Genomic DNA, 25,914 nt, shown 5'->3' on the forward strand with positions numbered 1-25,914 from the left:
CGCCCCATGTGGTAGTGTAGAGTACTGACCCATAATGAATGTGTATGAGGGAGCTGAGAAGCAGTTCAGCATTCACCATTTTGAGAACAGAACATGAGCCAGTGGTAAAGATTTTAGCAAGACTGATCTAGGCTACAGGAGGGTGATCCTCTACAGGAGGTTGATCCTCTACAGGAGGATGATCCTATCACACAGACGGGTGAGGGGCATGAACCACACACAGAAAAACTCTCTCTCATACACACATATGAGCCTTGTCTGTCTACTGTGCAATTTCAGTTTTTATTAATATTATTATTACTATTATATTTGTATTTGATGTGTGCTAGTGTTTTACTACCTTCAAGTGTGAGAGCAGGAGCCTCCTGGAGCTGTATGAGGATCACTCTCTGTCTCCTCCCACTGCTGTTTAGTTCATAATGAACTAATCTCTGTCAGGATGGTGAACTAGATGAACTAGTTCACTCTGAAGATTAGTTCATTTTGAACTACTCACTCACGAACTACCCATCACTACTCATCATGCCTGATCCCGCCAGGTCCGCCCCAGCGCCCAAGAAGGGCTCCAAGAAAGCCGTGACCAAGACTCAGAAGAAGGACGGCAAGAAGCGGAGGAAGAGCCGGAAGGAGAGCTATGCCATCTACGTGTACAAGGTGCTGAAGCAGGTGCACCCCGACACCGGCATCTCCTCCAAGGCCATGGGCATCATGAACTGCTTCGTCGGTGACATCTTCGAGCGCATCGCAGGGGAAGCCTCCCGCCTGGCGCACTACAACAAGCGCCACACCATCACCTCCCGGGAGATCCAGACCGCCGTGCGCCTGCTGCTGCCCGGAGAGCTGGCCAAGCACGCCGTGTCCGAGGGCACCAAGGCCGTCACCAAGTACACCAGCGCCAAGTGATCACCACCGCTGCTCCGCACCACAAAGGCTCTTCTAAGAGCCACCACCCATTCATCACAGGAGCTGGCGCCGCTGATCTCTAGCTATATATCCGTGGGGGCTGTGTTTTGCAGTCATTGTTCTGCTATCGGTCCCTACACGATAGTTTGGAAATATAAAGCGCTATATGGAGGTACAGAGTACTATATTACGATTATAGCGCACTATATGGGGAGATACAGCGCTACATGGAGGAATACAACAGACTTATTGGGCATAGCACAATGTGGATGTAATATGCTCTATGGTGATTTGTAGCACAATGTATATAGGGTGTACAGCACTATATGGTGGTAATCAGGACTGTGAGGAGACAAAGTCCAGCTCCCCAGTAATGCCTGAGTGCAGTCATGTGCTGAGCATGGATAGTTACTGCCGAGACTGACTGCAAAGAGGAGAAATCAGCTCAATGGAGAGAAAAATATTTATTGGTGCCTGTTATATAACACAATATGGCGGTATGCAACAGTACTTGGAGGTATACAGGATTATATGAGGACTATACACATTAGTACTATATCGGCGTATAGATCAATATGTTGTATGTATATGGCTAATTTATGCAGGTATACAGCACCTTGTTGGAGTGTACAGCAGTAATTTTATGGCACTATATGGGGATTATATATAACAGTATATGGAGATATGCAGAATAATATTGGAATATACAGCAGTATATGGGGTTTACTGGAAAGAACGTTGTGTTTATATTTAACATAATCGCGGTAGAAGCGGGAAAATAACCGGACAATGAGCGGGAAATTCAAAATGACTAACCGTTCTGTGCTCATCCAATCAGCAGAGGAGGGGAGGAGTCGCTTATATAAATTCCCCGGCTCAGAAACACGTCATCTCCCCAATTCTCTTTCTGGTCCTCCCTCGTGGTGTACGCGCTCAAGCGCCAGGGCCGCACTCGCTACGGCTTCGGGGGTTAATAATTGTGCTAAAAAAAAAAAAGAAACAAAACACAAAGGCTCTTCTCAGAGCCGCCCACATCTTCTGAGGAGAAGTTACAGCTCCTCAGGGCAAGTGACGCCGCTAAAACCCCGCATCCTCCACAACACAAAGGCTCTTCTAAGAGCCACCACCCCGTCCTCACAGGAGCTGGCCCCGTCCTCACAGGAGCTGGCCCCGTCCTCACAGGAGCTGGCCCCGTCCTCACAGGAGCTGGCCCCGTCCTCACAGGAGCTGGCCCCGTCCTCACAGGAGCTGGCCCCGTCCTCACAGGAGCTGGCCCCGTCCTCACAGGAGCTGACCCCGTCCTCACAGGAGCTGGCCCCGTCCTCACAGGAGCTGGCCCCGTCCTCACAGGAGCTGGCCCCGTCCTCACAGGAGCTGACCCCGTCCTCACAGGAGCTGGCCCCGTCCTCACAGGAGCTGGCCCCGTCCTCACAGGAGCTGGCCCCGTCCTCACAGGAGCTGACCCCGTCCTCACAGGAGCTGGCCCCGTCCTCACAGGAGCTGGCCCCGTCCTCACAGGAGCTGGCCCCGTCCTCACAGGAGCTGGCCCCGTCCTCACAGGAGCTGGCCCCGTCCTCACAGGAGCTGGCCCCGTCCTCACAGGAGCTGGCCCCGTCCTCACAGGAGCTGGCCCCGTCCTCACAGGAGCTGGCCCCGTCCTCACAGGAGCTGGCGCCGCTCATCTATTGTGTCTGGATAATGCTGGAGTTTAGGCAGGAATATAGTAACAGGCGGTGTACTGTGTATGAGAAGGGTGGAACAGTGGGTATAGGTGGCACTAATGTTTATAATATGGGTTTCTCTGCTCCGGTCCTTTTATACACGATCCCCTCCCCCACCCTTCATATCTGTAGTGGGAGGCGCTGAGTCAGCCGCTGTTCTGGCCTTTCTCCGGGTAGTTGGGGCCGGTGATGGGTGTCGGGCATTAGAAGGGTATAATGTGGGCAGATGCTGCTCCTCTGCCAGCGGCTCCTGATGACCTCATTACCCATGTGCAGTGTGGCGCACGGACACTGCCGCTCACACTGGATCTATATACAATCCCTGCAGACAATGTGTGATAGGAAATCCCATTACTGCATCTAAACACTGAGCACATGAGATGTGAGCGGCGTCACTGCTGTATGGAATATACGGGATAATAATGGAGACGCTTGTGGATTCCTGAGCTCCCATCAGCCGCGACAAGCCGCCTCCTGCGCTGCCCTGACCTCCTCTCTCCATACAGCAGCGGCGCCGCTCACACTTCATACACTCGGGGTTTGCAGACATCTTGGCTCTTCCAGAGGCGCTGGATTCTTCTGTGGATTCTGCGGGGATTGGACGTGTTCACATTTGCTGTATGCGGAGTCGCTGCTCAGTTCTCTTTATGCTGCACAGACCCCATTATAAGCCTCCATATAGCGCTGAATATAAACCTACAGAAGAGACAGTCACTCAGCCCCAGACCCCCCCTGACACCGCGGGGCGCAGAGGACAGAGAGCGGGAAACTCAGCCATTGTGCGGCAATTTCAAATTCAGAGCTCAGCCAATCAGCGCATTGTACGATTCTGGCTCCGCCCACACAATTCCTTCCACAGATGCTCGGTGTTAACACCTAAATACCCGTGATGAATCCAGCCGCCTTTAGAGCAGAATACAAATTTAAGACTGGAGGGTTTACACCACTATGGAGAAAGTATAAGCGGCTCCACATGGAGTATACAGTGGTGTATGGAAGGAGAACACAGCACTATAAAGATATAAAGCTTGTTATAGATGATAAACAGAATATGACAGTTTACAGCAGTATATGGAAGTATACAGCACTATGCATGGTGTATACGCACTGCACGGGGTATACTGTACTTTGTGGACGTATACACCACTATATGGAAGGATCCAATACTTTATAGATCTACAGCACATTATGGAGTATACAGTACAGCGGGGAGATTAGGCTGTCGCATTTTAAGGGAAGAAAACTCCCAAACTGAAGACGTGCAAGGATACGGCGCTGTATCGGTCCAAAGGCAAACTAAAAAGTGCAAAAAAAGGTCCCTGCTGAGCCTGAAAAGTGCAAGAGAGGAGGATGATGATGAAGAAGAAGAGGAGGATAAATGATCAATCTCCATCAGTCTGCTTTTATTTGTCTATATATAATTTAACCCCCCCCCTGTACATCACATACACTGAACGTTTAATAAATATTTTCCTCAAAAAAGAATTATTACACATATTTCCTTATTTTGCAGTTCAAAATTAAGCTTTATTTGATCATTTAAAATAAATTCCTATATTGTGCAATTATGGAAATCACTAATATAAAAAGTGAGGTGCAAACTGCTGCCTAAATATGATCTCTCCATCCACAATACATATTACAAGGGCTTTGTTATCAAGCACTGTCATTATTTACAACCAGATAACAGAGAGAATAGCGGAAATGGGTTTTAAAAACCGCGCCAGAGATCCAGATGTAAACTTGATCAATGTATACTTTATTTCGGCATAGGTCTACGCGTTTCTGGGGTCTCAGCCCCCTTCTTCAGGACCAGCAAGCACAAGATACAAAGAATCTGCAGAGTACCATGTATACAGACAATATATACCCAGTGGAAAATCAAAAGAACCGCCCTCAAAAGAAAAAAATCGGCGGGAAAAAAACACATCCACCCCTGCAAGGAGTGACGTGGTCCGATGAAAAAAACAAGAAAATGAACTGTATAAATAGCGACATTCTCTTTGTTGATAAAATGACCGATGTCAAACAAAATTAATTAAAATAATTAACATAGAAAAAATACGTCATTGTTGAATAAAAATATATATAACCATAAATATATATGTGTTTATTTGTGTCCCAGAATATATTCAACAATGACACAAATAAACACATATATATGTATGGTTATATATATTTTTATTCAACAATGACGTATTTTTTCTATGTTAATTATTTTAATTAATTTTGTTTGACATCGGTCATTTTATCAACAAAGAGAATGTCGCTATTTATACAGTTCATTTTCTTGTTTTTTTCATCGGACCACGTCACTCCTTGCAGGGGTGGATGTGTTTTTTTCCCGCCGATTTTTTTCTTTTGAGGGCGGTTCTTTTGATTTTCCACTGGGTATATATTGTCTGTATACATGGTACTCTGCAGATTCTTTGTATCTTGTGCTTGCTGGTCCTGAAGAAGGGGGCTGAGACCCCAGAAACGCGTAGACCTATGCCGAAATAAAGTATACATTGATCAAGTTTACATCTGGATCTCTGGCGCGGTTTTTAAAACCCATTTCCGCTATTCTCTCTGTTATCTGCCATTCGGGGTGCTGCTGCCTTTGATCAACATATGCGGTTACAGGAGTTGTGCCTTTCACAACTCCAATAGTTGAGTAGGATTACTCTCATTACACCCCCTGTTATCAGGGTAAGACCCTATGCGCTTTTTTGTCCACAGGTTTCTTGCTTATAAATTATTTACAACCAGAGCAGACTGAATGAATATGGCGCTGATTGATCTATTATAGGAGACTAATAACTGAACAGATCATATAATGCTGATAGATCAATAGAAATGAGAAGGGATAACTTCATATTAGAAATATTGACTAAAGTCTCCCCTATAGATATTCAATTATCTTATTTATGAAATCCGCAAGTGGCTATTATAACATTCTAATAAGTGGCTAAGAAGACTAATGATACCAGTCGCAAAAAAAGCAGGCTATACATCCCATTCTCAGTGCCTAAAAGTGAGAGTAGATAGCGTTAGAGGAGCCTTTTCAGTAAGTGCATAAAGTATTCCTGGTATAGTATGCACCTCCAGCCAGAAGAGTGAACATTTCTACTATACTCAGGCAGTGATGTCAGACCACGTGGAGGTGTCCGGGAGCTGGAAGGTGACGATTCCACGCATCTCATTCTCTACTGCTAATAAGCCCTGTGCAATGTACTGAGCCGTAGATCATTTTGTCTCTAGTGCCTGTGCTCTCTATCGTGTTTGCGCTCTACGCGTTTTATCTGAATTCCTGATTGCTGCCCAGATTCATCAGGGGTATGTGGCAGCTTGTCTAGTTACATGAAGTTACATATGATGCAGGTAACAATATTACAGGGCATGATCGCTACAGCGGGGAGCGGCTCCTGCTTCCTCCCTTCAGTCCACCAATCAGCCTCCGATCCATGACATATGAAGGAGACTGCGGCCTATCAAAGCGGAGCAATGAGGAAACAGTAACCACGGCCGAACACAGCCAATAGCGCTGCACAATGCAGCACGAGCGACCAATAGGCAGTGAATGTCGGTCCTAATTATTACTTATGCAGACACAGACCCCATGCAGTGCAATGTAAGAATCTGCAGCAGTGACGATAATAATTACATTATATTTATCCCCAGCAGTCAGTAACATCAGCATTTATTATAAATTCACAAGAGACCGGCCTAAATCTGTATAACACAAAGCCCATTCACTTCTATAGGTGCACGGCAATATATCAGCCGCGGGGATAATGATGTGTTTATTATTAGCTGTAACATTAGCATTAGATCAGATGAATTACCTGCAATACAAGCAAAGCAGGTGACAATGAGGAGCTAAACACGGGGCTAATACATAGCGGCATTATTGTATCTACACTGCAGCCGCCATCGCAGCAATCCCGATTATCCCAACATCAGACACAGAACAGCTCAGCAAATACAATGCTCAGCCTCGCAGGGATTATGCAGCAGAGCATAATAGCCATGTATAGGATTATAGTTATATTACAATTATTACATATCTTCTCTTTATAATAATACACTCACAGATGAATCTATAACTCAACATTTCATTGCACAAATGTCCTTGTTCTGGGCAGAAAGAGGAAGATGAAAGCTCCTAAACCCGAACATGTTCATTGCACGACCTGCTCTGCTGGGGATATTGCATGTGCTCTAATCCCCATACTAGACGTCATAGGAGCAGAATGCTGATTGCAGATTCCCATTAATACCTGTACAATGTGCAGCAATGGGGAAAGCTGAGCCGATAGTGAGGAAAAGGAAAAAAAAAAGGAGGTGAGGAAAAAGAAGAAAGAAATTTACATCGGCATATGTACAGAGAAATAAGCTGACATCAACTATTGTGCAAAAGGTGAAATACTGAGAAGCGGAGAAACAAAATGCAGAATCCACACACAGAGCACCGCTGTATATACTGCACAGACTGCACAATCAGCACAGCACTGATCAACAGCTGTATAAGTGTCCATAATAATAGATCAAGGTAAACAGTATATACAGGGTATAGTGTATATATCAGTGTATACAATATATACAGCACTGACAAACAGCCTTATAAGTGTCCATAATAACAGAACATGGTGTTTAGTATACACAGTGTACAATATATACAGCTGTGTGTACAATATATACAGCTGTGTGTACAATTTATACAGCTGTTTGTACAATTTATACAGCATTGTGTACAGTATAGTGTCCTCCTATGTCTACTTTGTACAGACTTGCAGAGAAGAGCAGATGGAAAATCATCCTGATGCAAATCTGAACATTCAGAATTCCCCAATAACTGCTGGGAACAGGGGAAGACTATGTCCGCAGCTGAGAAGGGAAAGTTTCGTTATGAAAGTGAAATGAAAGCTTACATGCCACCAAAGGAGAAACAGGAAAGAAGTTTAAAGACCCAAATGCTTCCTCTATTTTCTTCTTGTTTTGCTTTGTCTTCGTCCTGAAATCAGAGGGCAGCAGCCAGGTCTGATCATTGGGGACGAGGCAAAGAAATGAGGAGAGATGTGGAATAGCATTTCATCAGAAAAAAAGGCGCCTCACGAGAAGAAAACATCCAAACTGAAGACGTGCAAGGATATAGCACTGTATCGGTCCAAAAGCAAACTAGATGGAGCCAAAAATGTCCCTGCTGAGCCTAAAAAGTGCAAGAGATGAGGATGATGAAAAAGAAGAGGAGAATGAATGAGCAATGTCCATCAGCCTGGTTTTATCCATCTATTTAGCATATAACGTTCATTACATCCTATTCACTGAACGTGTAATAAATGTCCTCCAAAAAGAATTATTAAATTGTTTCACAGGTTCCTTTATTTTGGAGATAAAAATCAACCCCTTTTTTGATCATTTAAGATCAATTCCTATAATGTCCAATTATGGACATCGCTAATATGAAAAAAAAACATAACGGGAGGTGCAAACTGCTGCCTAAATATGATCTACCCATCCACAATACATATTACACGCGCTTTTTATCAAGCATTCATTTTGTGATTATTTAAAACCAGAGTAGACTAAATGCATCAGTCACTGACCAGATCATATAATGCTGATAGATCAATAGATCTGAGAGAGGCCAACATATTCGAATTATTCAATAAGGTCACCCTGATGGATAGTCAATTATCGATTTATAAAATGCTCAAGTGACTATTACAACATTCTAGACAGTGACTGAGTAGACTAATAATACCAGTCAGAATAAACAGGCTATACATCCCATTTTCAGTGGCCAAATGTGAGAGCTGGTAGCAGCGTTAGAGGAACCTTTCCAGTAACTAAATCAGGTTTTCCTGGTATAGTATGCACCTCCAGCCAGAAGAGTGATCATTTCTACTATACTCAGTCAGTGATATCAGACCACGTGAAGATGCCTGGGAGTTGGACGGTGACGATTCCCTACAGCTCTACTGCTGATAAGCCCTGTGCAATGTACTGAGCGGTACATCATTTTATCTCTAGTGCCTGTGATCTCTACCGTGTACGCGCCCTACGCGTTTTATCTGAATTACTGATTGCTGCCCAGATTCATCAGGGGTATGTGGCAGCTTGTCTAGTTACATGATGTTACATTGATGCATGTAACAATAGTAGGGCGCATGATAGCTACAGCGGGGAGCGGCTCCTGCTTCCTCCCTTCAGTCCACCAATCAGCCTCCGATCCATGACATGACGGACACTGCTGCCTATCAATGCGGAGCAATGGGAAAACAGTAACCACGGCCGAACACAGCCAATAGCGCTGCACAAAGCAGCACCAGCGACCAATAGGCAATGGATGTCGATCCCAATAATTACTTATGCAGACACAGACCCCATGCAGTGCAATGTAAGAATCTACATCAGTAAGTGACGATAATAAATACAATATATTTAGAACCTTCATTATACAGCACGTTCTGTCTATTGCGACCCCATCTCCTTATAGGATCCTCGCTCCTCCTATAGCTGATGGTGTTACTTAGTGATGTCTGCGCATGTCCCCGCTCAATGCTGAGGAATACAATGTACAGGTATAAAGCACAATATACTCTCCAGATGGCGCAGATTACTCTCTGGTGCTCCTTATATTCTGTGCTGTATACACTCATGTATTCCCGGCTCCCTGTGTAGCCGCTGTACTCTGCTGTATTTCTACAAAGTGCTGTAAATCCTCGATGCAGCTTATTTTACTCACTTATATAGCTCTATTAATTTGACAGCTTCAGAGATGTGACCATCACGGCCACAAGTGGGGCTCAATATTTATATATATATTCCCCATCAGATATTATAGAGTGGGAAGAACCGGGGAAACGTACAGAAACACGGGGAGAACATACAGAATCCATGCAGATGTTGTCCTTTGTGGGATTTGAAACCAGGACCCCAGAGCTGCAAGACTACGGTGCTAACCACAGAACCACCACAAGACTGCAGTTCTAACCACCGAGCCACCACAAGACGGCAGTGCTAACCACTGAGCCTCCATGCTGCACGTAACCCTATTAGAGCCCTTACTAGTGAGCTTTATACCTCCATACACTGCTGTAAACGCCCACATTGTTGTATGTGCACCATATGGCGCTGCATCTCCTTCACCCTTCCTGCCATATAGAGCTTTACATGCATCATGTGCTTTCTAGTCTTGTATACCCTTCATATAGCCCTGTATAATACTCATATGCTGTATCCCACAGAAAATGCAGTAAACGTTCAAGCAATAAAATGTTCACCCACCACACAACACTGAATACCCATAAAAAATACACTGTAATGCCATATAGTGCTGAATATACCCTATCAATCAGACATTCACCCCCAGCCAGACGAGATCTCCCGCCATACAACGCGGGAGAGAAAGAAATTAGCAGCCATTGTGCAGGATTCTCATATTCAGTGCTCAGCCAATCAGCACGAGTCTGGCTCCGCAAACAGGTTTATTCTCAGTCTCTCAATTTTAACCCTTTAGTAATGGCGGCGTTCCCACCAATCCCCAGAACAGATGTGATCGAGCGCAGCCCCTCCCCCCGCAGCAGGAGCTGTAGCTTCTCCTCGGAAGATGTGGGCGGCTCTGACAAGAGCCTTTGTGTTGTGTTAGGATAGAGCAGAATTAACCCCCGAAGCCGTAGAGAGTGCGGCCCTGGCGCTTGAGCGCGTACACCACGTCCATGGCGGTGACGGTCTTCCTCTTGGCGTGCTCGGTGTAGGTGACGGCGTCACGGATCACGTTCTCCAGGAAGACTTTCAGGACGCCGCGAGTCTCCTCATAGATGAGGCCGGAGATGCGCTTGACGCCTCCTCTGCGGGCGAGACGGCGGATGGCGGGCTTGGTGATGCCCTGGATGTTGTCCCGGAGAACCTTCCTGTGCCGCTTGGCGCCGCCCTTCCCCAGACCTTTCCCTCCTTTGCCGCGTCCAGACATCTTCTATGTAGTCGGCAGAAGACTAAAACTGACGAGCGCACAGTCCTCCTTTATATCCAGCGAGGGAGGACCAGAAAGAGAACAGGAGGGATGACGCGGAGGGGCGGAGAATTTAAGTCTTTTGCTCTGCCCCTCCTCTTCTGATTGGCTGAGCACAGAACTGTTGGGAATTTTGAATTTCCCGCTCATTGTCTGGTTATTTTCCCGCTTCTACAGTGTTAATGTTAAATATAGCCATAACCTTTATTCCAGTAAACTCTCTATAGCTCTGTATATTCTAATACTATTGTGAATATCTCCATATACTGCGATAAAACCACCATATAGTAACATAAAACCCTATATTACTGCTGTAGACTCCCATATAGCATTGTATAGTCCCGTATAATGCTGGATATCACCTCTTTGGTTGATCTACATGAGATCACTGGAGCTCAGTTAGTGACTATTTATATTGACCTCTGACGCCATTTTAAATATCATGACTAAATTTGATTGATGCACCAGAAACGCTTCAGTGTAGACATTGCCGATATGGATTTTTTTTGTACGTGCAATAATAAATATCTCTCTCTCCATGGAGCTGATTCTCCTCTTTGCAGTTAGTCCCGGCAGTAACTATCCGTGCTCCGCACATGACTGCACTCAGGCATTACTGGGGAGCTGGACTCTGGTTCCTCACCGCCTGATAACATTGTGCCATGTCCCCTCATTAAACCACTTGCATCCCCACAGGAATACTAATGATGCTGATTAAACCATAAAAATTCCATTTTATTAGTTACTCAATAAAAAAAAACATGACAATGAGCATAGTAAGGAAAAAGGCTGCAAAATGTAACCCTCCAGAACTGGGGAAGGGTGGCCGGGACAACAAAGCAGTCTATAGTATAGGCAATGGTAACCATACACAGCACCCATAAATATAGGCCCTGTAATATTCTTATTCCCTATACAGTATATAATATGCAATTTAGTACTTCTCATAAATTTACATATCTCCAGGTCATAGTAAAGTACATAATCCCACAGGGATCAGAAACTTTTCTAATATAGAATAAAAAAAAGAAGAGAAGAAAGTCCCTCGATCTGATAGCATGCGGATCATACAATGCGGATCATACAAAGTTTCCAGATGTCCCCTCATTAGTCTGTTGTATTTATCCATGTAGGGCTGTATCTCTCAATAGTGATTCATAATCCTGATATACTGCTGTGTACAGCCATATAGCGCTTTATATTTCCATATTACCGTTGTAGCAGCCGATATCAGATCAGTGACTGCAAATCACAGCCCCAGATAAACCAGTAATAGATTATGTCACTGCACGGAGCAGCCTCATCCCCCCGCACTCCCCATGTGCTGCATTACAGATATGTACATATCTCCTTTGCGGGCAGATACCGCATAGCTCCATATAGCGCTGTATCCTCCCGTACATTGCTATATATTCCCCAGTGCAGTATATACCTCCATATACTTTCCCGGTCACTACAGAGCAGCTCCATCCCCCCATATACACACGATCATTACCGAAATCCTCCAGCCACAAACCTCATCTGTAGCGACCATCGCAGTGGATCTGCTCCAATCACTGCCACAGCCAGAAACTGAGACCGTCCAGTATAAAGCTCAGATTAGACAATGTGGTGGCTCTTAGAAGAGCCTTTGTGGTGCAGAGCAGCGGCGGTGATCACTTGGCGCTGGTGTACTTGGTGACGGCCTTGGTGCCCTCGGACACGGCGTGCTTGGCCAGCTCTCCGGGCAGCAGCAGGCGCACGGCGGTCTGGATCTCCCGGGAGGTGATGGTGTGGCGCTTGTTGTAGTGCGCCAGGCGGGAGGCTTCCCCTGCGATGCGCTCGAAGATGTCACCGACGAAGCAGTTCATGATGCCCATGGCCTTGGAGGAGATGCCGGTGTCGGGGTGCACCTGCTTCAGCACCTTGTACACGTAGATGGCATAGCTCTCCTTCCGGCTCTTCCTCCGCTTCTTGCCGTCCTTCTTCTGAGTCTTGGTCACGGCTTTCTTGGAGCCCTTCTTGGGCGCTGGGGCGGACTTGGCGGGATCAGGCATGATGAGAGCAGAAAGAACTCTTCACTGGAGAGAGAATAATGATCCTGCGCCTCCCAGAGCGGCCGTATTTATAGCCGGGCCATGCAAATGAGCACTGCTGTCACATCGCTGTTCTATTGGGTGACAAAGGGAAACTGAACCAGCTCCGCCCCCTGCAGCTCATTGGTTGCCTCCTCTCTGCCGTCACATCAGCAGCTTTTCTCCTCTGTATCTCCCCCATACTACAGATCTCCATACAGCGCTATAAACCCCGCAGTCTACACGGCGCTGTGCACCCGGGGCCCCGTCACTCTGCCCCCGCTCTGCAGTGACCGGTAATGCCCCGTATAACATGGAGGAAGCAGTGACTGCAGGAGCGGAGTCTCGGTGCTGAGCGGCCGCGGTTCACTCTCCTGACAGCGGCTTTTCCTTCTACATTCAGATATTTCACATTAGAAGCTGCAAAAACAACAACGGAGATTGGAAAACGAGAATTAGAGGAAAAGGCGGAGCTGAAGCGTCATCAGCCGCAGTCCTCTGTGCGGTCCGCCCCGATGACTGCGGGGAAGCTCCAGCACAGAAACCACGTGCTGCCTGTAACGTGAGGAGCTTGTGGGCGGGGCCATAGTTTTTATGCAGAGTGCTGATTGGCTGAATCCCTAATTTGAACTTCCCGCTCAGTGGCCGATAGCTCCTCCCGCTCTTTGTCTCCGTCGTGTAACACGCGGCCTCAGGGCGGACGTTCTGCTGAGATCTCTACAATCCGACACAGATCTGCAGACGCTGAAGTTGTTTTTTATTCATCTCCTCATTAAAAACGAGTCTAAGAATCTGAACTAATAACAAACGCGTCACTATAAGAATGTGCAGAGCGACATCACAGCCCGATACAATCTGCAGACATTCTCCAGACAGAAAAGCGACCTGGAGTGAGAGGATCCCCCTGCGAGATCTCCAGATCCCACAGCTTCCGACATCAGACACAGGATCCCAATAACCGTATCACAACCCGATACAATCTGCGCCCAACCTGCAGATATTCTCCAGACAGAATACGACCTGGAGTGAGAGAGGGGATCCCCTGCGAGATCTCCAGATCCCACAGCTTCTGACATCTGGAGGACAAGAGGGATAATAAAGGGGGGGGGGGGGGTTCGAGGGGGTCAGTTTAGTGCAGAAAGCCCGAGATTACTCCTGAGTGAATGAGATGCCATCAGACTCCGGAGACACCGCACAATGAGCCGCTCTCAATACGGGGAGAAACTGAAATAAACCGCGCGATACTACAGATACAGGAAGAGCTGCGGAAAGTAAGAACAGGAGACTCCGCAGCGCCGCCCGTCACATGTAGAGACCGCGCCCCGGACACTGCGGGGAATGAGGAGAATCAGATGCCAGGAATCAGCTCGTCTGAGGGAGGATGTGGTGGCTCTGAAAAGAGCCTTTGTGTTGTGCTCGGGGGTGCGGGACAGATCTACGCCCTCTCCCCGCGGATCCGGCGGGCCAGCTGGATGTCTTTGGGCATGATGGTGACCCTCTTGGCGTGGATGGCGCACAGGTTGGTGTCCTCGAACAGCCCCACCAGATAAGCCTCGCTGGCCTCCTGCAGGGCCATGACGGCCGAGCTCTGGAAGCGCAGATCGGTCTTGAAGTCCTGGGCGATCTCTCTCACCAGGCGCTGGAAGGGAAGCTTCCGGATCAGCAGCTCGGTGGATTTCTGGTAGCGGCGGATCTCCCGGAGAGCGACTGTCCCCGGCCGGTAGCGATGCGGCTTCTTCACTCCGCCGGTGGCGGGAGCGCTCTTCCTGGCGGCCTTAGTGGCCAGCTGCTTGCGGGGAGCTTTCCCTCCGGTGGATTTACGGGCGGTCTGCTTAGTTCTGGCCATAGCTCTGTATAGAAGAGAACAGGAGTGATGAGAGGAGTGGCGGGAGCAGAGTATTTATCCTCCTGTGCGCGTCCTCATTGGTCTGTGAGAAACACGCCCCCTACACCCTATTGACTACTACCACAAAAGAAAATCATGTAGCCAAAAATCATCCAATGTCTGTGACCAATCATTTTTAGAAGCTCCACCCCCCCCCCCCGCCCTTATCCCCTCCAGGCTACACGCAGATTTGGAGCATACGACACCGATGTAACTGCAGCTCCATCTCCCCGCACACAGCGCTGAACAGTGCAGCTCCCGCATAATCACTACATCCCCGAGAACTGCTCCCGGCATCTACCGCCCCTTGTATATGACATCACCGCGCGAATCAATAGACAAGCACTGATCAAAGGGAAGCGATAAAGTGTATGCACAGGGGACAAGGTGGTGGCACAGAAACAGCTCTGCAGAAGGTGATAATGATCATACAGCTCTGCGGGACAAGGTGGTGGCACTGATCATACACCTCTGCAGGACAAGGTGGTGACACTGATCATACAGCTCTGCAGGATAAGGTGGTGACACTGATCATACAGCTCTGCAGGATAAGGTGGTGACACTGATCATACAGCTCTGCAGGATAAGGTGGTGACACTGATCGTACAGCTCTGCAGGATAAGGTGGTGGCACTGATCATACACCTCTGCAGGATAAGGTGGTGACACTGATCATACAGCTCTGCAGGATAAGGTGGTGACACTGATCATACAGCTCTGCAGGACAAGGTGGTGGCACTGATCATACAGCTCTGCAGGACAAGGTTGTGACACTGATCATACAGCTCTGCAGGACAAGGTGGTGGCTCTGATCCTGCAGCTCTGCAGGACAAGGTGGTGGCACTGATCATACAGCTCTGCAGGACAAGGTGGTGACACTGATCATACAGCTCTGCAGGGCAAGGTGGTGACACTGATCATACAGCTCTGCAGGACAAGGTGGTGGCTCTGATCATACAGCTCTGCAGGACAAGGTGGTGGCACTGATCATACAGCTCTGCAGGACAAGGTGGTGGCTCTGAGAAGAGCCTTTGTGGTAGGAGGACAGAGCGGCTCCGCTTATTTCTTGGCCGCGGGCTTCTTGGCTTTAGTCGCCTTCTTAGCCGGGCTCTTGGCAGCTTTGGGCTTTGCCGCCTTCTTAGCCGGACTCTTCGTCACCTTCTTGGGCTTTGGAGCGGCCTTCGGCTTCTTGGGGCTCTTTGCCGCTTTCTTGGCGGCTGCTGCGGGCTTCTTGGTTTTTTTCGGGCTTTTCTTGGCCGCGGCCGGAGCCTTCTTGGGCTTCTTCGGAGATTTGGCCGCTTTCTTAGCTGCCGGCTTCTTGGGCTTGGCCGCCGGCTTCTTGGGCTTGGCTGCTGGCTTCTTCGTGGCCGCCTTGGCTTTAGTCTCCTTGTTGAGCTTGAAGGACCCGGAGGCGCCGCTGCCCTTCACCTGGAGCAGGGAGCCCTTGTTGACCAGAGCCTTGATGGCCAGCTTCAGGCGGCTGTTATTCTTCTCCACATCGTATCCTTCGGCGGCCACAGCCTTCTTCAGGGCGGCCAGAGACACCCCACTGCGCTCCTTGGAGGCGGACACGGCTTTCAGCAGCAGATCGGACACTTTGGGACTGGAGGGTTTGCTGCTTTTCTTGGCGCCTCCTGTGGCGGATTTCTTCGGCGCCTTCTTAGATTTGGCGGCCGGTTCGGCGGGAGAAGGAGCGGCGGGCGCAGTCTCTGCCATCGTCTGATGAAGAAGTAACAAAAAAAAAATAAGATGCTTCTAAAGAGAAAACACTGAGTAAGGACAGAGGCCGCGGCGCCTCCTATATATACAGTCACCCTGCAAGCTGATTGGCTGAGTGTCCTGAACTCTTATTAGTTGACACTGCACACAGGCCCCGCCCTCTGCCTGAGCCGTGTGAAGCTCCGCCCCCTGTACTTGCCTATCCAGGATAACAGCACATTCCGGAGCGGGCAGCAGGGGGCGCTCTCTCCTCACTCCCCTCCCCCGACATCCGCACTGACCTCTTGTAGCCGTCACTGGTGGAGGCGGCAGGAAGGAGCCGGGAGGAGCCCCGGATCTCCCACCGTCCTCCCGATCTGCCCAAATCAAACTACGAGTTCTTCCTCGGATCTTCGGTCTCACACTTTCTTCAGAACGGCAGCGAAGGATTAACCCCTTTACCTCCAGTTTTACTATAATGAATTGACCGTTTCTATGAATGACCGGAAGCAACAACCAATCACTGGTGACATTTCCAGTCTCTGTTTCTCCGTTTCTGTTGATTTCTTCCCAGAGACAGAACTTTTCTTTTTTGGCCATTGACACTTATGAGAGGATGATTGGAGAGGTTCTTGCAGCGTTACATTGTGTGGGGAGAATATTCCGGCTCTGATCCGCAGCAACAATCACAGGAAAACGCGGCCAATTCTATCATCATCAACGGCTAAAAACACTCCGCTCACTTGTACTTGGTGCCGGGGTCCGCAGCCTACACGGCGCCGTGCACCCGGGACCCGGCACTCTGCTCCCGCTCCGCAGTGACCGGCGCCACAATATGGGAAGTATAGTGCACTCTATGGATTACGATTATACAGCACAATCTGGCGGAATGCAACAGTATGTGGAGGTATACAGCATTATATGGGGACTACACCACACTATATGGGGGTATAAATCAATATGTTGTATGTATATACATATATGTATACTTTATGCAGGTATACAGCACCATATGGGAGAGTACAGCATTAATATGGGGGTTATATAATAGTATGAGGAGAAAGTCTAAATAATATTGCGGTATACGGCCCTATATGGAGGTAACAACGGGAGGGGGCAGGGACTTGTTGCAAAGTGATTGGCTAAAACCTGAATTTGAACTTCCCGCTCAATATCTGCGCGCTTCTTCCCCTCTTGTGTAACACGCGGGGTCGGCGGCCGCTCTCTTCCCTCTCAGGAGGCTCCGGATCGGATTAGTGGCAGCGTCCACACCGGAAACACGCGGGGACATCACAGCGTCCACAACAGACAAAGGAGAGAAGCGCAGGGAGAACGGATTACTGGGTTATTTATTTATTTTTGCTAAATCTCCATTTTAACTCCTCCCCTTCCTCTGCTGATTGGCTGAGCACAGAGCTGTTGGATATTTTGAATTTCCCGCTTCTTCCTTTGTGCTCACATCTCACATTCCGCAGCTTCACAATTCAGAGGTTCAAATATAAATATAGAAAATACAATGACACAAGTAAAGACATCTCTGCCCATAAGAGCTGACAATCTACACTGAGGGGAGGACACAAGACTCGAGCGCTGATACAATGTGGGATTCAGACGTGTAAATAGATCATTGATCAGACGCCTCCGCCCGGGTTCACAGGATGAGAAATATCCCAGGAAAATCAGCGACAAAGCGCAAATGTCACCGAAAACTGCCCCTCCCCATCACCAGAGAAATGTCACCGAAAACAGCCCCTCCCATCACCAGAGAACAACCGGGGAAACGGTAACAAAACCCACAAAGCAACAGTGACCGACCGCAGAATATACAGAAGGCGGTGCTATAGCCCGACTATACATAGTTCTATATCCCGATATAGTGGTGTATACTACGGTACTACTCATAATACTGTGTATCTCCAGGTGGAACAGTTTACACTAAATAGCGCTTGTTCTTGAAAATGCATTAAATCCTTATACCCTTGTATACCGCACATTACACTGTATAACCCCCATGTAATCAGTATAAAGCTCTGCTGTAGACAGTGTGGCGGCCCCTGTATACCGCACATTATACTGTATAACCCCCATGTAATCAGTATAAAGCTCTGCTGTAGACAGTGTGGCGGCCCCTGTATACCGCACATTATACTGTATAACCCCCATGTAATCAGTATAAAGCTCTGCTGTAGACAGTGTGGCGGCCCCTGTATACTGCACATTATACTGTATGACCCCCATGTAATGCGGTATAAAGCCCTGCTGTAGACAATGTGGCGGCTCTTAGAAGAGCCTTTGTGGTGTAGGGGATGGGAGCAGCGGTGGTGATCACTTGGCGCTGGTGTACTTGGTGACGGCCTTGGTGCCCTCGGACACGGCGTGCTTGGCCAGCTCTCCGGGCAGCAGCAGGCGCACGGCGGTCTGGATCTCCCGGGAGGTGATGGTGTGGCGCTTGTTGTAGTGCGCCAGGCGGGAGGCTTCCCCTGCGATGCGCTCGAAGATGTCACCGACGAAGCAGTTCATGATGCCCATGGCCTTGGAGGAGATGCCGGTGTCGGGGTGCACCTGCTTCAGCACCTTGTACACGTAGATGGCATAGCTCTCCTTCCGGCTCTTCCTCCGCTTCTTGCCGTCCTTCTTCTGAGTCTTGGTCACGGCTTTCTTGGAGCCCTTCTTGGGCGCTGGGGCGGACTTGGCGGGATCAGGCATGATGAGAGCAGAGAGATCTCTTCACTGGAGACAGAATAATGCTCCTGCTCCTCCCAGAGCGGCCGTATTTATAGCCCGGCCATGCAAATGCCCACTGCTGTCACATCGCTGTTCTATTGGGTGAGAAAGAAATGTGACCAGTGAAAACGTCATGCGCTCCGCCCCCTGCAGCTCATTCGTGGTTGCCTAATTTTATTCATCATTGGCAGCTTAAGAGCTAGCCAATGACGGAAGAGGGAACGGAGCATAAACATCTAATAAGCGGTTGAAGACGTTGTCTTCATTTCTGTTGCTTTTTTTCTTCTTCTTCAGGTTTCTGAATGTTCCTGAGAGTCACCGGAAGCAGCAAACCAGGAGGGAAGGTCCGCGCTCAGGACAAGACCCGCTCCTCCCGGTCGGTCGTGTCCTCGGGCTCCTTTTCTCACGCTCGTCGATCACGTGTAGTTCTGGGCAGCACGGAATAAAAGCGGCGTCCCATTCCTACTGCAGGAGTCGTTTCCCTGATGGAGTTAACCCCTCCCCCCCGAAGTATCGCTCTACGGGTGACATCTGACAGCATAATCACCAGGTCACCGCTCAGAAACCTGCGCACACTGACATCTAGCGGCGGCACAGCACAACTGCAGCGCTACAATGCACTGATGCCCTAATATAAATACACTCAAAATATCTGCGAAAATTATAAAAGTGGCAAAAAAATGGGCATCAAAGTGGGCACCAAAGTATGATAGTCAAAGGGTTAAATGGCTTTGGGCCACTGATCGAACACCACAATTACCTATCTAGTGATGCCTCTAATCAAACTCAAGTGACTCCAGCCTGGCCAAAGGGGTTCTGGGCATCAGAACTGGCATCAAAGTGGTCACAAAGCCAATTTTCATAGATTTGAATAAGTAACTGGTGTTTTTGAGGGGTTAAATGGCTTTGGGCCACTGATGTCACACCCTATTTACATACCCAGTGATGCCACACATCAGTGATGCCACACATCAAATTCAGATCATTCCAGCCTGGCCCAAACAGGTTCTGGGCATCAGAACTGGCATCAAAGTGGGCAAAACCCCAGTTTTCACATATACTATCACGTATATAGAGATATACAGCAGTATAAGAAGGTATACAGCAGTATATAAGGGTATACAGCAGTATATGGAGGTATAGAACAATATATAGAGGTATACAGCAGTATATGGAGGTATACAGCAGTATATGGGGGTATACAGCAGTATATGGAGGTATACAGCAGTATTTAGAGGTATACAGGAGTATATATAGGTATACAGCAGTATATGGAGGTATACAGCAGTATATGAAGGTATACAGCAGTATATGAGGGTATACAGCAGTATATGGAGGTATAGAGCAATATATAGAGGTATACAGCAGTATATGGAGGTATACAGCAGTATATGGGGGTATACAGCAGTATATGGGGGTATAGAGCAATATATAGAGGTATACAGCAGTATATGGAGGTATACAGCAGTATATGGAGGTATACAGCAGTATATGGGGGTATACAGCAGTATATGGAGGTATACAGCAGTATATGGAGGTATACAGCAGTATATGGGGGTATACAGCAGTATATGGGGGTATACAGCAGTATATGGAGGTATACAGCAGTATATAGAGGTATACAGCAGTATATGGAGGTATACAGCAGTATATGGAGGTATACAGCAGTATATGAAGGTATACAGCAGTATATGAGGGTATACAGCAGTATATGGAGGTATAGAGCAATATATAGAGGTATACAGCAGTATATGGAGGTATACAGCAGTATATGGGGGTATACAGCAGTATATGGGGGTATAGAGCAATATATAGAGGTATACAGCAGTATATGGAGGTATACAGCAGTATATGGGGGTATACAGCACTATATGGAGGTATACAGCACTATATGGAGGTATACAGCAGTATATCGGGATTTACTGTATCGAATGTTGTATCTATATTTAATATAATCGCGTTAACAGCGGGAAAAAATCGGGACAATGAGCGGCAAATTCAAAATCACTAACAGTTCTCCGCTAGTCCGCTCAGCTAATCAACAAGGAATGGGCGGAGCTAATAATGTAACTTTCCGCCCCGGAAGTGCGTCATCTCGCCTGTTTCCAGGGCCGCGCTCTCTACGGCTTCGGGGGTTAATGCTTCTGCTCCGCTCTATTCTAACACAAAGGCTCTTATCAGAGCCGCCCACATCTGCTCAGGAGAAGCTGCAATTCCTGCTGCGGGGGAGGGGAGGCTGGGACTGCTGGGCTCGAATCGGATGAATAGAGGAGTGCAGCGCTATATGGAGAGGTTCTGCACTATACAGGGTGCACAGCGCTATATGGAGAGGTTCTGCACTATACAGGGTGCACAGCGCTATATGGAGAGGTTCTGCACTATACAGGGTGCACAGCGCTATATGGAGAGGTTCTGCACTATACAGGGTGCACAGCGCTATATGGAGAGGTTCTGCACTATACAGGGTGCAGAGCGCTATATGGAGAGGTTCTGCACTATACAGGGTGCACAGCGCTATATGGAGAGGTTCTGCACTATACAGGGTGCACAGCGCTATATGGAGAGGTTCTGCACTATACAGGGTGCACAGCGCTATATGGAGAGGTTCTGCACTATACAGGGTGCACAGCGCTATATGGAGAGGTTCTGCACTATACAGGGTGCACAGCGCTATATGGAGAGGTTCGGCACTATACAGGGTGCACAGCGCTATATGGAGAGGTTCGGCACTGTATAGGGTGCACAGCGCTGTATAGAAGCACTAGGTGGATAATATACGTCACTGTCGGTTTACCATCACTTCGTAGATAGAGGTATATGGATCTATATGGAGGCGGAGTAATGAAGGATATTCAGCACAGTTTTGGCGCTTCCTGTAGTTTTTCACAGCGGGGTATATGGGATAAAATACCGTCTGGAGTAATAAGCAATATATGGATATAGGACGTATACGGCCATGTCTGCTAAATACTATATGAGGAATAGATTACTACATGGATGGGAGTTATATTGCGCTATAATGGGGGAAATGCAGTCATGAGATTCTACAGATCCCGCTCCTCTCCCGAGATCAGCAGCTCCAGCAGTGTAAACTGATCCCTATCCTCTGCGATTTCTTCCTATACGTGCTATCACTTGGCCGCACTTTCTTCTCCCAGATGGTGTAAATCTGGTTACATCGTCAGGAGCGCACATGGTTAATGATCGCACAATACAGGGAGGCGCCTCTTATGTGATCATTAATAAAGTTTTTTCATTTCAAAATCTTCCATTGTTGTCTTTTTCTTGATGAGCGACATTGATTGCAGCAGATTCGTCTCTGCGCGCTGCGATGGTCGATACCGATCAGATCTGTATGTGTCTGGGGATAAGCGGCCTAACCCATATTACACCTCCCACACAGCGCTATAAACCCCGGAGCCGACACGCCGCTGTGCACCCGGGAAAAATGATCGAGATAAAGGGTTAACTGTGGTGCCTGTAACCCTAAGCAACCTGTGGGCGGGGCCAGAGACTTGTTGCAAAGTGATGATTGGCTAAAACCTGAATTTGAACTTCCCGCTCAATATCTGCGCCGCTTCTTCCCTTCTTGTATCTCATGTAGAGACCAAAGACCAGATACAGATCCCGAACACACAGAAGGACTATAAGATTTACATGTTCCTCCTCCAATGTGGTGTACTTAATCCTGTGCACTATATGTCCTATCGGGGGTCTCTATGTTGGAAGAACAGGACAGAGACTGAGAGCAAGGATGAGATCTCACCGCCACACAATTACAGACAAAAAAAAAACATTTACTTGTGGCCAAACATTTCTGTGAATCAAGACACAACATAAACCACATGAAAGTCGTCATATTAAAAGGCAAGTTCAGATCACAAAATCATTGCAGGGTCTGGGAGACAAATTCATTACAATGTATAACTCTGTCCACACAGGATTCATCCTGTCAGGAGGATTTATGACTCACTACAAAATCTGAGCAGTCTGCTCCAGAGACTGACCAGACCTCTGATCCTACATGGATATTGGGACAATAAAACTCTCACACAGTAATCAAAGCAAAGTAAGGATTCCCTTTCTAAGTTCAGTGTTTGTTTATTTAAATGTCTTTTATTAGCCATCCCTGTGCTCTGTTTGTGCATATATTTGTGTTTCTTCAGATATTTTGTCATACCATGCCTGATGAAGGGACCTGAGAAGTCTCGAAAGCTTGCTTTGTAACATCATCATATTTTATTTTAGTCGCCATTAAAAGGTATCACAACTACAAAATTTTAAATTTTGTTTCTCTCACTGAGAGTAATCAGTCATTCCCCTATTGTGTAACATGCGGGGTCAGCGGCCGTTCTCTTCCCTCTCAGGAGGCTCCGGATTCGTGGCAGCGTCCACAACGGAGACACGCGGGGACATCACAGCGTCCACACTGGAGACACGCGGGGACATCACAGCATCCACACTGGAGACACATGGTGACATCACAGGTCCACACCGGAGACACGCGGGGACATCACAGCGTCCACACTGGAGACACGTCGGGACATCGCAGCGTCCACACCGGAGACACATGGTGACATCACAGGTCCACACCGGAGACACGCGGGGACGTCACAGCGTCCACACCGGAGACACGCGGGGACATCACAGCGTCCACACCGGGGACATCACAGCATCCACACTGGAGACATCACAGCGTCCACACTGGAAACACGCGGGGACATCACAGCGTCCACACCGGAGACACATGGGGACATCACAGCGTCCACACTGGAGACACATGGTGACATCACAGGTCCACACCGAAGACACGCGGGGACATCACAGCGTCCACACTGGAGACACATGGTGACATCACAGGTCCACACTGGAGACACATGGTGACATCACAGGTCCACACCGGATTTTTAGGCCCACGACGCGGTCTGCCACCAAAACGACGAGGAGGGGACAGAGGAGACTTTCAATCGGGAGATCGGATGACCACCAGATCTCAGGTAAGGCGGACCTCATTTTTAATATCTCCTCTTACACCTTGTCCCCCCTCGAATCACAAGTCCTTCAAAAGGGCTTGACTTTCTGCCCGACTCCTCATTTTGATACATTTAAACTCGATCAAGAGTTAAATAAATTTTTTAGATCTGTTCGGTTAAAAGTTCACTTTAATCAGATACTGCCTGATCCGAGTTCCACCTTGTCTGGTTCACTATTTTCATTCACATCATTAAATTTGGCTATGCCCAGTAGTTTCATGCCTCCACGCAACTATCACCCAGCAGAAACCTTTGTATCTCTCGTTAAGACTGACATTAATAATTTCATTGATACTGTCAAACGGGGTGAGTTACGGGTCAAGAATAATTTAACTCCATGTGAGACCCAAGCATTACAGTCCCTTAAGAATAATTCTTCGATAATTATCAAGCCAGCGGACAAGGGCGGCTCACTGGTGGTTATGGACAAGAGTTATTACACATCTGAGATTTTGTCACAGTTATCAGACAGTTCCACTTATTTACCTATATCGGGTGACCCTTCCCATGATATCAAACGTACCATCTTAGAGTTGATTCAACGTTTTTCCATCTCGGGTGTCATTGATTCTAAATTAGCTACTTATCTTAATAAGGTGAATCCGGTCATTCCGGTCATGTACACACTACCTAAGATACATAAGAATCTATGGCATCCACCTGGACGCCCGATTGTTGCTGCCACTGATTCTTTATTGTCACCATTGGCAATAACCTTAGATCGTATTTTATTTCCTCTTGTCACCAAGACCCCCTCGTATTTACGGGATACGGATGATTTTCTTCACCAACTTAAATCTCACAGTCCATTTCCACCTGACTCGTTTCTCGTCACGCTGGATGTAAATTCACTATACACCAGTATTGATCACGATTTAGGCTCACGAGCGGTCAATTGGTTTTTGGATACTTACAGTGATTTTTCGTCCCCACAGAAAGAATTTTGCTTGGAATTATTACATGTTATTCTTCATAAGAATTTTTTTCTTTTCCAAGATCAATTCTATTTCCAAATTAAGGGTACCGCTATGGGTTCTAATGCTGCTCCCCCTTATGCCAATATCTTTATGACGCATTTCGAGTCATTATTTGTATATAATCATCCTCTTTTTCAATCCCATATAACCTTTTACAAACGTTATATTGATGATATTTTTATCGTTTTTTCGGGTTCTCATGCCCTTTTTGATGATTTTTTCAACTTTCTCAATACAAGGGTTTCTGGTTTAACATTTACACAACATACTGATTCTTCAGCTATTAATTTTTTGGATACGCTTATCTCCATGGATCATCTGGGTAATATTGTGTCTGATTTATATGTAAAACCCACAGACCGCAACAGTCTTTTGCATTATTCCAGCAGTCATCCCCGCCATCTGAAACAATCATTACCTTGTTCTCAATATAAACGGGTTTCACGCATAGTTACCAATCATGAGCTACGCTCTCGCAGACATCAAGAAATGTCTCATAAATTTCTCCAACGGGGTTATCCTCCATCAGTGGTTTGCTCTGCTCTTCAAAAAAGTTTTTCCACTGGTTCGGTTAAACGCACAGGACCTTTTACTACATTTGTTAATACATTTCATCCTTTTCATTCCGTTATTAAAAGCATCATATTGAGGCATTGGCCAGTTTTGCAGCGATCATATCCGAAAATATCTGAATTTTCTATCCCACCCCTTTTTTCTTATAAACGTTCCCCCAATCTCCGTGACCTTCTAGTTAGGGCCGATATTGGGTCATCTATTCGTCAATCCCGTCAATCCTTCCTCTCTACACCACGACAGGGCACTTATCCTTGTTTACATTGCCCACATTGTTCCAATGTTATTAAAGGCAGTCAGTTTACTCATCCACGTACAGGAAAGATTTTTCACATTAAAGATTTTTTTACT

At 47.3% G+C, this 25,914-nt stretch overlaps 4 protein-coding genes across 4 annotated transcripts; all 4 read right to left on the reverse strand.

Annotated features, from left to right (window-relative positions):
• Positions 1-12,267: 12,267 nt before the first annotated feature.
• On the reverse strand, positions 12,268-12,656 carry LOC142300994 (histone H2B 1.1). The gene has a single exon (XM_075342015.1). It carries the CDS (start codon positions 12,654-12,656, stop codon positions 12,276-12,278), a length of 381 nt encoding a protein of 126 aa, XP_075198130.1. The 3' UTR covers positions 12,268-12,275.
• Positions 12,657-14,109: 1,453 nt separating this feature from the next.
• Positions 14,110-14,526, reverse strand: LOC142300995 (histone H3). Its single transcript, XM_075342016.1, has one exon. It carries the CDS (start codon positions 14,518-14,520, stop codon positions 14,110-14,112), a length of 411 nt encoding a protein of 136 aa, XP_075198131.1. The 5' UTR covers positions 14,521-14,526.
• Positions 14,527-15,617: 1,091 nt separating this feature from the next.
• Positions 15,618-16,274, reverse strand: LOC142300996 (histone H1B-like). Its single transcript, XM_075342017.1, has one exon. It carries the CDS (start codon positions 16,272-16,274, stop codon positions 15,618-15,620), a length of 657 nt encoding a protein of 218 aa, XP_075198132.1.
• A 2,307-nt stretch (positions 16,275-18,581) lies between these two features.
• Positions 18,582-18,962, reverse strand: LOC142300998 (histone H2B 1.1). The gene has a single exon (XM_075342018.1). The coding sequence runs from the start codon at positions 18,960-18,962 to the stop codon at positions 18,582-18,584; it is 381 nt and encodes a 126-aa protein (XP_075198133.1).
• Positions 18,963-25,914: the final 6,952 nt, after the last annotated feature.

This window comes from Anomaloglossus baeobatrachus, chromosome 4, assembly GCF_048569485.1.
Source record: "Anomaloglossus baeobatrachus isolate aAnoBae1 chromosome 4, aAnoBae1.hap1, whole genome shotgun sequence".
NCBI lineage: Eukaryota > Metazoa > Chordata > Amphibia > Anura > Aromobatidae > Anomaloglossus > Anomaloglossus baeobatrachus.

What these genes read in the sequence shown, in the direction of transcription:
- LOC142300995 (XM_075342016.1), bottom strand. Translation starts at nt 14,520, where the DNA reads ATGGCCAGAACTAAGCAGACCGCCCGTAAATCCACCGGAGGGAAAGCT.
- LOC142300994 (XM_075342015.1), bottom strand. Translation starts at nt 12,656, where the DNA reads ATGCCTGATCCCGCCAAGTCCGCCCCAGCGCCCAAGAAGGGCTCCAAG.
- LOC142300998 (XM_075342018.1), bottom strand. Translation starts at nt 18,962, where the DNA reads ATGCCTGATCCCGCCAAGTCCGCCCCAGCGCCCAAGAAGGGCTCCAAG.
- LOC142300996 (XM_075342017.1), bottom strand. Translation starts at nt 16,274, where the DNA reads ATGGCAGAGACTGCGCCCGCCGCTCCTTCTCCCGCCGAACCGGCCGCC.